We start from the raw sequence: 12525 nt of genomic DNA, 5'->3' as shown, positions 1-12525 counted from the left end.
AAGCAGAAGGCCACCAAAATTACTTCGTTTACAAGCATATTATGTACCTGCATCCTTCGTCTGCCTAGGGAAAAGGGTATTATGTATACAGGTATTAGGAAAAAGATAAAAGGTATTTTAAGATGCAGTAAAAGAAACACTTTAGAGACAATTAGCCTGAACAACTAGAAGCTGTAGAAATAGTCATTAAAAAGATTTTTTCTCTTAAGTTATAAATGATGTACACAACATAAAATGAAAGAGAAATAGGCAGACTTTAATGGACATATGGAAAAATCTAAGAGCCCAAGGCACCCTGTCTAATTATGAAGGCAGAGAGACACCAGGTGGAGTATAACTTCCTCCATCACACTCATATATAAAGTTCTGTGATAATAAGTAAAAGATCAGCGAAGGAAAAGGTAGTCAAAGTCTAAAGAAACACCCATATGCCAGCTAGATGTGATAAATGGTATCTGAGAACATGGATGGTAACACTGACTGGATTCAAAGCGTGGTTTAAAGGTGATTCCCATCTATCATTTATACAATTTACAGATGAAAATACTTGAAATGTAAGATTGAGATCTGTTTTCATGATAAAAACAGCATCCTTGTTTTAAAAATCATCTCTTCTAACATCAATCTTCACACGCCACTGTGGCCACCACTGTCACCACTTAGTGTCATCCAAGTCAGGTGACTTATTTGATTGTCAACTGTCTCTGAAGCTTATGAGAAAGGATTTGGATACTAGAAGTGGGATAATCCTGGGCAGTTCATTTGGAGACAGAAAGTGTTGCAGCTGAGAATACGGAGTCTGAGTGTCTCTCTCTGCAAAAAAACACTGAACTGCCAAGCTACCATCAAGTGGAAGACAAATATAAATTGGCCCTGGCAAAGGCAGAGTTTAAAAAAGATTTATTTCTTAATATATTATAGAAAGTATTCTGTTAATTAACGAAATTGTGTGATGTTAAATAAGAAAGCTAAAGATAAATCTAAAATAAACTACACTGGAAAGATTCCTTTTTTTTTTTGGTCTCTTCTAATTAAGCTGGCATAGGTAAAAATAAACAATGTTCACCTTTGTAAACATTATCATTATATGTCACAAGGGGTCAAATGCTGCTAAAACATCCTCTTACCTGGCTCAATGGTGATTACCATACCAGGCTGTAAAGGGAGGGAACGGGGAATATCTGGAGTATCATGGACATCCATCCCAAGATAATGGCCAACATGATGAGGGCAGTATTTTCGAGCAAACTGAAAAAGATAATTACCACAGTGCTATTAGAGCAATGACCCCTTAGGGGGTAAGCTGGGTGTGTATAACTCAGTGAGATATGTTAATACTTCCTCCATGGTACTGCCACTTAAGTTTAACCTATCCTTGGGTTAATAATGCTCAAGACACCTGATAACCTGCCAAGTCTTGCATGCAATATTGACAATGACATTCTAATTAATCTGCATTTCCATTCCTACTACTTAATATACTACACACATGCTGATTTGGGCAACTCCAGTTCTGACAATGGCAAGTGAAATTCTTTTTTGGGGGTATGGGGAAGATGAATATGCTAGAGTAGTTCTCATTCAATGTCCACAGATTCCTCTCAGGAAGCCTACTCTGGAGACCCCAAGCATCTCACAGTGTGGTTTATGGAGTAAATATGAGATATTAAATAACAGCAATGATTGGGCATTTGCCAGGTTAGATATTTCTATCAGTTAATTAAAGCTTTGTTAGCCTGAGCAGAGGGGAATTTATACCTTTTATTGATAAAAGAGGCCCTGGCAGCAAAACTTGAAAGTGGTAGAGGCTAATGGTCTGTCTGGTGTGGCAATCTGGTATTTTTCTTTAAAGCTAAAGTTTTCTATTTTTTTCTGAACACCATTACATGTTGAGTGCAATAAAATTCATCAAAGATGTAGCCCTTTGGCATACAGTTAAAATTTCAACAATGTCCCTTAGACAACAAACATCCTCCTCTTCAACCTCTTTCTTTTTAGAATCACCACAAAAGTATTAAGAGTTAACCTCTCCTTTTCTGTGTCCTTTTCCACTTAGATTTCATTTATGTTTTCTGAACGCTGAGCTAGTTATACAGTATGCAATGAACTAGAATGTGCTGCCATCTTCTGGCAGAAATAAGTACTGACTCCCTTTGTTTTAATACAGCTAGGCTTGATTTAGATCATTAAAATGATCAAATCTAAGAACCTCCTGAGTGAGCTCTGAATCTCAGTCTCTGAAAGATGAAAAGACACAAAGACCACTCCTAATCTTTTTAGTTTTATATAGGATAAAACCAGAGTAGTATGTTAGGTGTTCTTGGGAACTGGGGTCAAGAAAAGTGAAGTACCTTGAAGGCATTATTTCCCTTAATGTTCTTCAGGATCCCCAACTCTTTAAGCTTCTGTCCTACCAGTGTCAGCATCATAGTATAGATGTTCTCCAAGCTTGACCCAGGGAAGCAGAGGGTCAGACAAGCTCTCTGGATCTCAAGAACATTTTCATAAAGTTCTGCCTGAGGTGCAGTGAACCTAGGGACAGGAAAACCAAAGAAACTGAATTTGGAATAATCTGATAAGAAAAGCCCCAAGATGATGATGAGGGCATTGTTGATACTTAATGAGCACTGACATATCAGCACTGACAGGATCTTAATTGCGCCCTACATGCTAAACTGCAAGAGCAACCAATTTCCCCTTCTAATAGTTGGTAGACACATGAGGGGAGGCTAGAAAATGCAGCAGTCATGAATGCAGCCATAGACGGAGACCAGGCTCACCACTGATCCTTTCTCATCCCTGACAGAGCAGGCCAACATCTTAAAAATACACAAAACACAAAAAGGCTAGTGTGTCGGTTTGAAACTGTTGCATACCCCAGAAAAGCCATGTTCTTTAATCCTCATTCAATATTGCTGGATGGGATATTTTTTATTGTTTCTATTGAGATGTGACCCACCCAACTGTGGGTGGTAGCTTTTGTTGATGAGATGGTTTCCATGGAGATGTGTTGCCACCCATCAGGGTGGGGTTGCTTACTGGAACCCTTTAAGAGGGAACCATTTTGGAAAAAGCTTGAGAGCTCACACAGCCTTTGTAGATGCAGAAAGAAAACACACCAGGGAAAGCCATTTGAAGAATCCAGTAGAGAAAGCTAGCAGCCATCACATGTACCTTCCCAGCTGAGAGAGAAACCCTGACCTTCATCAGAACCTTTCTCTGGAGTTAAGGTATCTTTCTCTGGATGCCTTAGTTTGGACATTCCTATGGCCTTAGAACTGTAAACTTGCTACTTCATAAATTACCTTTTTCAAAGCTGTTCCATTTCTGGTATATTGCATTCCGGCAGCTTTCCAAACTATAACACCTAGAAATTCATTTCAAATAGGCAAAGCAGATGCTAAGGACAAACTAGTCAATACCTTAGCTACTAGTAACTTAATAGCATCTAGGTTATAATTAGCATACTAATTTCTTTAGCAATCTTGGGGGAAAATGAGAAAAAAGGGAGCTAAGGTGATATATGATATGTATTTTCATATATTGTTGATGGAAGTGTAAATTAAATTAATGCAGCCTATTACATCAAAGGCCTTAACGATGTCATAATTTGAGCTTATAACTCTGCTCTAAGCATCCATCCTCAGAAAACACATGAAATTTAAAAAACCTGTAATATTTTTTATAATTACAAAATATTAGATATAACCTAAATGTCCCCTAATAGAGGAATGGTTAAACATGACAATATAATGTAATAGTATAATGGACACCTATGTACCCATTTTTCAGGTTCAACCATCAACATTGTTATGCTTTTGTTGTCTATAAATGTATTCACCTTCCACCCTACCCCGATGTTATTAAATAATTACCTTTTACAGTTTTTAAATGTAAAAATACATGCACTGAAATATATAAAACTGAGCTGTACAATTGTGACAAATGGATGTACCTATATAATCCATATCTCTATACTGATATAGAATTTTTCTATCTCCTCAGAAAGTTTCCTCATGTCTCTTTCCAATCAATACTTCCACCTTCAGAGGCTGCTCTGATTATTTTCACTTTGGTTTTGCCTATTCTAGAACATAATATAAATGGAATTATACAAAATGTACTCTTTTGTGTCTGGCTTCCTTCACTAAGCATATCTATGCAATTAATACATGGTGTTGCCTTAATCAGTGGTTTGTTTATTTTTATTAGTAAATGGCATTCCATTGTATAAATAGATCACTATTTTTGCGTTCATTCTTCTGTTGAACATTCAGTTTGTTTCCAGTTTTTGGTTACTTTGATTAAAGCTGCCATGAACATTTCTTGTCAAATCTTTTTTCTGGACATATGTTTTTATTTTTCTCCGATAAATACCTAGAAGTGGAGTTGCTGGGTCAAAGAGCTGGGATGAGTTTAACTTCATTAAAAACTGACAATATTTTCCTCAAAGTACTTGCAGCATTTTACATTACAATGGGCAATGTATGAGACTTCTAGTTGCACTCCATTCTTACTAATACTCAGGACTCAGGATAGTTAGTCTTTTTAATTTTAGCCATTCTAGTGGATGTGTAGTGGTAACTCATTGAGGCTTAATTTGCATTTTCCCAATGATTAATGATGATGGATACTTTTCAAGCATGTCTTAGGCTTTTGTATATGCACCTTTATGTTCAAGACTTTTTTTGGTGAGATACTATATTTAACAAAAAGTTTTTCCTAGTCAGTCTTTGACTTCCCTATTTATTTTCTTCAACAGTGCTTTTGATAAGCAGAATTGATACGAGGGCTGAGGTTTCCTCTTTCATCCAATGTTCCAAAACTTGTTGAAAAAATGTTCCTTGCCCCATAAGGCTTTGGCACCTTTGTCTAAAAGCAATTGACTATATGAGTCTGTTTCCGGAATCTCTATTCAATTTCATTGATATATTTATTTATTGTTATGCCAGTACCATGCTGTCTTGATTACTGGAGTTTTATATTTATAATAAATCTACAAAGTAGTTTAAATCCTTCAGCTTTGTCAAGATTATTTTTGTTATTCTAGGTCCTTTGCATTTTCACACAAATATTAGAAATCAATTTGTCAATTTCTACAAAAGAAGTGTGCTTGGTTCTACAACCTGGGCAGGTGATAACTATGCTGAAAGACCTTCTAACTTCTCAGAAGTATGGTCTCCATCCAGGGTTGGGGCTGTAGAAGCCCAACCGAGATTCCTTCTTGATACCCTGTAGACCTCAGGAGCAAAAAAAAAAAAGAAAAAAAAAAAGTCTGCTAGTATTATGCTTGGGATTATATTGAGTCTATTTATGAATTTGGGGAGAAAGGATATTTTAACAATATTTAGTCTTCCAACCCATGAATATGAAATATCTATTCATTTCTCTATGTTATATAGTTTGTGTAGTTCTGCTAGCAACAAATATACTCCATTTTTGTTTATCAGAAAATGCCTTTACTTTGCCATCACTTAAGAATGGTTCTTTCTCTAGATATAGAATCCTAGGTTGACTTTACAGATATCCTTCCACTGCCTTCTGGCATCCACTGTTTCTGTTTCATATTATTCCTCTCTATTTAATGCATTGCTTTACTTTGGTTGCTTTCAAGATTTTTCCTCGAGAATTCAGCAGTTTGACTAAGATGTACCTAGGTGTAGTATCTTTGTATTTACTCTCATTGGGATACATAAATTGTTTTTCACCAAAATTGTCAAATTTTTGGTCATTACTTCTTCAAATGTTTTTTTCTGCCCCATTTTCTCTCTTCTCAACTTCTGGGACTCCAATTAGATGTGCATTAGACTGCCTGAAAATGTCTCATGAGTCTCAAAGTCTTTGTTCAATTTTCTATAATATGTTTCTGTTCTTCAGATTGGATAATTTCTACTATCCGACACTGAATCCTCTGTTCTTTCTAATCTGCTATTAAGTCCATCTAATGAATTTTGTACTCGAGTTGTACTTTTCATATTTAGAAAAACTTAGCTCTCTTTTTAAAAAATCTTTTAATTGTAAAAGAAAACAAAAATACAGAAAGACAAATCAAATATGGATCTTATGAAATTATTGTAAGGTGCACACTAACCAGGTAAAAAATAGAACTTGATGAACTACTGTAGAAACCCATTCTATGTATCCCATTACAATTACAATCCTCTTCAATAAATAACGATTATCCTAACTCTTATAGTAACCATTTCCTTGTGGGTTTATTTACTTTTTAATTAGAGAAGTTGTGGGCTTACAGAAAAATCATGTAGAAAATAACAGGGTTTTTATACACTACATTATTATTAAGACCATGCACTACTTTGGTACATTTGTTTTGAGTGATGAAAGCACTTTTTTTTCTTAATTAATTAAAAAATTTTTTAAAACATAACAACATACAAATATGAGCATCCTTACCATATGATCATTCCATTCTTGATATATAATCAATAACTCACAATATCATCACATAGTTGTATATTCATCACCATGATAATTTCTTAGAGCATTTGCATCACTCCAGAAAAAGAAAAAAACCTCATACATACGATACCCCTTACTCCTCCCTCTCATTGACTGCTAGTATTTCCATCTACCCAATATATTTTAGCCTGTTTCCCCTATTTTTTTTTCTATAACCCTTACCACATCCTTTCATGGATCACTAGCATTTCAATCTACTAAATTTATTTTAACATTTGTTCCCTCATCATTCATTTATTTTTTATTCGTATGTTTTACTCATCTGTCCATACTGTAGATAAAAGGAGCATCAGACACAAGGTTTTCACAATCACATAGTCACACTGCGAAAGTTTTGTCATTATACAATCATCTTCAAGAAACATGGCTACTGGAACACAGCTGTACATTTTCTGGCACTTCCCTCCAGCCTCTCCAATATACCTTAACTAAAAAAGGTGATATGTATATAATGTGGAAGAATAACCTCCAGGATAATCTCTCGATTCTGAAATCTCTCAGCCATTGACATTTTATTTTGTCTCTATTCTAGTTTGTTAGCTGGCAGAATGCAACACACCAGAGACGGATTGGCTTTTAATAAAAGGGGATTTATTTCGTTAGTTCTTCAGAGGAAAGGCAGGTGACTTTCAATTGAGGTTCTTTCTTAAGTGGGAAGGCACAGGGTGATCTCTGCTGGCCTCTGGGTTCCAACAACTTTCCACAGGGTGATTTCTTTCTGCATCTTCAAAGGCCTGAGCTGAGCTGTGATTGCTGAGATAAGGTATGCTGAGCAGCTTGGGCTGTGCTACGTTGAGCTCTCATTTAAGCACCAGCCAATTAAATCAAACATCATTCATTACAGCAGGCACCTCTCTTAGCTGATTGCAGATGTAATGAGCAGCAGATGAGGTTCACGTACCATTGGCTCATGTCCACAGCAACAGAACTAGGAACCTTCACCTGGCCAAATTGACAAGTGAATCTAACTACCACAGTCTCATTCCGCTCGTCCCCCTTTTGGTCAGGTTTTCTCAATCCCTTGATGCTGAGTCCCAGCTCATTCTAGGATTTCTGTCCTATGTTGCCAGGAAGGTTTACAACCCTGGGAATTATGTCCCATGTAGAAAGGGGGAGGGCAGTGAGTTGCTTGTCATGTGAGCTGAGAGAGAGAGAGGCCACATTTGAGCAACAAAAGAGGTTCTCTGAGGATGACTCTTAGGCCTAACTTTAAGTAGACTTAGCCTATTCACTGTGGGGATAAGTTTCATATGAACAAACCCCAAGATTGAGGGCTCAGCCTATTGCTTTGGTTGTCCCCACAGCCAAATGATATGCTTGTGAGAATATCAAGAATTCTCCTCAAGGCGAAGTTGAATTTTCCCCCTTTCTCATCATTCCTCCAAAGGGACTTAGTAAATACTTTTTTATTCAGTGTTCAAATCACTCTGGGATTTATCGGAGCATCACTCTAGACAAACCTACAAAATCTCATGCCCTACTCAAGGTTGCACAACTTATGGTGTGCAATTAAACTGTCCACATAAGTTATACTAGGAAATGCACTAGTAAAATCATAAATTTTGTACTAAATAAACATTATTTGCTTTAGTAGATAATGGATTACCATCTATTTTTTAAAATATGAATTACCATCTATTTTGAACACCCTGCAATATTGACATTCCTTTGTTCTTCCTCATGCAAAAACATTTTTTAATTTGTACATTTAGTCACTATCATTGTACACTCTAGGCATTCCTAGATTATACCATCTCAGCCTTTATTGTCTATCTTTCCTTCTGATTTCATTTGTGGCCCCAGCCCTCTTCCTTCTATCATTCTAATATTCAGTTTCATTCAGTATACTAACATTATTGCACTACAGTTAGGTAGTATTGTGCTATCCATCTCTGAATTTTTACAATCAGTCCTTTGCATAATCTGTATCCTTCAGGTCCAATTACCTAATATCTACCCTATTTCTATCTCCTGATGGTCTCTGTTCTTAGCTGAAATTCTCCAAATTCATTCACTAATGTTAGTTCATATCAGTGAGAGCATACAGTATTTGTCCTTTTGTTTCTGGTTAATCTCACTCATTATAATGTTCTCAAGGTCTATCTATGTTGTTACATACTTCATAACTTTATTCTGTCTTACAGCTGCATAATATTTCATCATATGTATATACCACAGCTTGTTTAGCCACTTGTCTGTTGACGGATATTTGGGCTGTTTCCATCTCTTGGCAATTGCAAATAATGCTGCTATAAACATTGGTGTGAAAATGTCTGTTTGTGTCTTTGCCCTCATGTCCTCTGAGTAGATACTCAGAAATGGTATTGCCAGATCATATGGTAATTCTATATTCAGCTTCCTGAGGAACCGCCAAACTGCTGTCCACAGCAGCTGTACCATTTTACATTCCCACCTCTTTCTCCACATCTTCTGCAGCACTTCTCATTTTCTATTTTATTGATAATGGCCATTGTGGTGGGTATGGGATGATATCTCATTGTGGTTTTGATCTGCATTTCCCTAATAGCCAGGAAAGTTGAGCATCTTTTCATGTGCCTTTTGGCCATTCATATTTCCTCTTATGAGAAATGTCTGTCCATGTCTTTTGCCCATTTTGTAATGGGTTGTTTGTCTTTTTGTTGTTGAGTTGAACAATCTCTTTTTATTTCTGGATACTAGAACCTTATCTGATATATCATTTCCAAATATTGTCTCCCATTGTGTAGGCTGTCTTTTTACTTTCTTGGCAAAGTTCTTTGATGCACAAAAGTGTTTAAATTTGAGGAGTTCCCATTTATTAATTTCTTTCTTCAATGCTCACACTTTGGGTGTAAGATCTAAGAAACCACCTCCTATAATAAGAGTTATATTTCCCTACATTTTCTTCTAAAAGTTTTATGGTCTTAGATCTCATGTTTAGATCTTTGATCACTTTGACTTAATTTTTGTATAGGGTATGAGATATGGATCCTTTTTCATTCTTTTGCGTGTGGATATCCAGTTCTCTAAGTACCATTTATTGAAGAGACTGTTTTGTCCCAGGTGAGTTGGCTTGACTACCTTATCAAAGATCAATTGTCCATAGATGAGAGGGTCTATAACTGAACACTCTATTAGATTCCACTGGTCAGGATATCTATCTTTATGCCCGTATCATGCTATTTTGATGACTTTACCTTCGTAATATGGCTTAAAGTCACTTAGTGTGAGACCTCTGACTTCATTTTCTTTCTCTTTTTTAGCTATTTGGGGCACCTTGCCCTCCAGATAAATTTGACTTCTCTTGTAATTTCTTCCTTGACCCACTTGTTGTTTAAGAGTGTGTTGTTGAGCTTTCATATATTTGTGAATTTTCTGGCCCTCTGCCTATTATTGATTTCCAGCTTCATTCCTTTATGATTTGAGAAAGTGTTTTTGTATGATTTCAATCTTTTTAAATTTATTGAGACCTGCTTTGTGACCCAGCAAATGGTCCATCCTTGAAAATGATCCATGAGCACTTCAGGAAAAGGTGTATCCTGCTCTTGTGGGGTGTAATGTTCTATAAATGTCTGCTAAGTCTAGCTTTTTTTTTTTAATTGAAATTCTCTGTTTCCTTATTGACCCTCTGTCTAGATGTTCTGTCCATTGATAAGAGTGGAGAATTGAAGTCCCCAACTATTATGGTAGATTTGTCTATTTCTCTTTGCAGTGTTTGTCCCATGTATTTTGGATCATTCTGGCTCGGTGCATAAATATTTATGATTGTTATGTTTTCTTGCTGAATTGTTCCTTTTATTTAAACATAGTGTCCTTTCTTTTCTCTTTTAGTTGTTTTACATTTGAAGACTAATTTGTTGGATATAAGTATAGCTACTCCTGCTCTTTTCTGATTGTTGTTCGCATGAAATATCTTTTCCCAACCTTTCACTTTCAACCTATGCTTATCCTTGGGTCTAAGATGCACCTTCTGTAGACAGCATATAGACAGGTTCTGTTTTTCAATCCATTCTGCCAGTTTTTGTCTTTTGACTGGGGAGTTTAACCCATTAACATTTAGAGAGTTATTACTCTAAGGGCAGTACTTTCTTCTACCATTTTGTCTTGTGGATTTTATATGTCATATCTAATTTTTTCTTCGTTTTATCTTTACTGATGGTCTTCATTTCTACACTCTTCTCCACACCTCTTTCTCCTGTCTTTTCCTGTCTCTGGTGCTCTTTTGTATTTCTTGCAGAGCCAGTCTCTCGGTCACAAATTCTCTCAGTGATTTTTGTCTGAGAATGTTTTAACTTCCCCCTCATTTTTGAAGGACAGTTTTGCTGTATATAGAATTCTTGGTTGGCAGTTTTTCTATTTTAGTATGTTAAACATATCATACCACTGTCTTTTCACCTCCATGGTTTCTGCTGAGAATTCTATGCTAATACACTCTTTTTGGGCTTCCCTTGTATGTGATGGATTTTTTTTTCCTTTCTGCTTTCAAGATGCTCTCTTTCTTTTTTGACATCTGACATTCTGATTAGTAAATGTCTTGGAGTATGTTTACTTGAATCTATTCTGTTTGGGGTATGCTGCACTTCTTGGATCTGTAATTTTAAGTCTTTCATAACGGTTGGGAAATTTTCAGTGATAATTTCCTCCATCAGTTTTTCTCCTCCTTTTCCCTTCTCTTCTCCTTCTGGGACACCCACAACTCACATATTAGTGTGCTTCATGTTGTTATTCAATTCCCTGAGTCCCTGCTCATATTTTTCCATTCTTTTACCTATATTCTCCTTTTGCTTGTTAGATTTCAGATGTTCTATCCTGCAGCTCAGTAATTCTTTCTTCTACGTCTTGAAATCTAACATGCAGGTTTTCATTGTGTTTTTCATCTCTTCTACTGTGCCTTTCATTCCCATAAATTCTGTGACTTGTTTTTCCAGACTTTCGATTTCTTCTTTTTGTTTGTTCCTTGCCTTCTTTATATCCTCCAATTCATTTATTTGATTTTTGATGAGGTTTTCCATGTCTTTTAGAACATTCTGAATTAATTGTTTCAACTCCTGTATCTCATTTGAATTGTTGGCTTGTTCCTTTGACTGGGCCATATCTTCAATTTTCTAGTATGAGTCATGATTTTTTTCTGGTGTCTAGGCATTTATTTCCTTAATTAGCTTATTCTGGAGATTGTTTTCAGTATTTTAACCTAGGATTTTCTTGCTGGATGACTTTGTTGTCTATCTGTTCTTTGATTTTCAGTTCAGCTTCTTCTATACCTCTAGCTTAGGTTTTGTTTAACAGATCAGAGTTTGCAGTTCTTGTTTTCTTGTTTCTTGCCCTACCTGTATGGTGCCTTTCCGCTGCCCGCCCCCCCCCCCCCTTAGGAGGGTCTCCTTAGGTATTATAGACCTCAGTCAGATTTTCCCAGATCAAACTGGCCTCCTCTCAGTAGGAAAGAGTCACTTGCGTCAGTTTTTCCTGAGAGTGAGACCCAGCAGGTTGAAAGAAGTCTCTGGATTCTGTTTTTCCAATCCTGCCCCAGATGTGGCACTTGTCTGCCTGCCGGTCCTACCAGCATAAGGTGATGTGGGACCTTTAGCTTCAGCAGACCCTCCCTGCTGGGGGTGTGGTAGAGACCCTGAAGAGGTTGTAGGTTGGTTTTAATCACTTCAGTTTTCCAGACCCTTGGGTCTGAATTCCTTGAGGGAGGGATTCCACCTGAGCTGGGCCCCACACATCTCCTGGGGAAAGCACAGCCTCCAGAAAAACTCTCAAAGAATCTTAATTCTGCCCATGCCCAGGACAGTTGGAGCCTGAGAAGCCCTGCAGTTGTATCCAAAGAGCAGTCGAGCCATAGAAACATAGCCACGAAAAAGAAAAGAAAAAAATAATCCTTTTCAGAGCAGGACCCCTGTTCCTCGGGTTTGCCAGTCAAGTGCTTAAGTTGGTACGTTGCTAGGTGTATCTCCAGGTGCTATGTACCCCCTTCCTTTCCTTCAGGGCCCAGACCCTTTCAAGATTTTGTGCTGTCTGGTCCAAAAATCCTCTGGGTTTTTTTTGTTTGTTTGTTTATTTTCCATT

At 36.8% G+C, this 12525-nt stretch overlaps 1 protein-coding gene across 8 annotated transcripts in view; it reads right to left on the bottom strand.

The window, feature by feature from the left end:
• The window catches only part of XPNPEP3 (X-prolyl aminopeptidase 3), a 170699-nt gene that overhangs the window by 12018 nt on the left and 146156 nt on the right, over positions 1–12525 (bottom strand). For all 8 annotated transcript variants that reach the window (XM_077168945.1, XM_077168950.1, XM_077168949.1 and 5 more), the window contains 2 exons: positions 2352–2532; positions 1128–1248 (listed from right to left, as the gene is read on the bottom strand). In XM_077168945.1, the coding sequence (XP_077025060.1) occupies positions 1128–1248; positions 2352–2532 (302 nt within the window). The remainder of the gene's footprint in view (positions 1–1127; positions 1249–2351; positions 2533–12525) is intronic.

The sequence above is a fragment of the Tamandua tetradactyla genome, chromosome 7 (assembly GCF_023851605.1).
Source record: "Tamandua tetradactyla isolate mTamTet1 chromosome 7, mTamTet1.pri, whole genome shotgun sequence".
In the NCBI taxonomy this organism is placed as follows: Eukaryota; Metazoa; Chordata; class Mammalia; order Pilosa; family Myrmecophagidae; genus Tamandua; species Tamandua tetradactyla.
The sequence above is the reverse complement of the archived record's forward strand: the minus strand, read 5'-3'. Positions and strand labels throughout refer to the sequence as shown.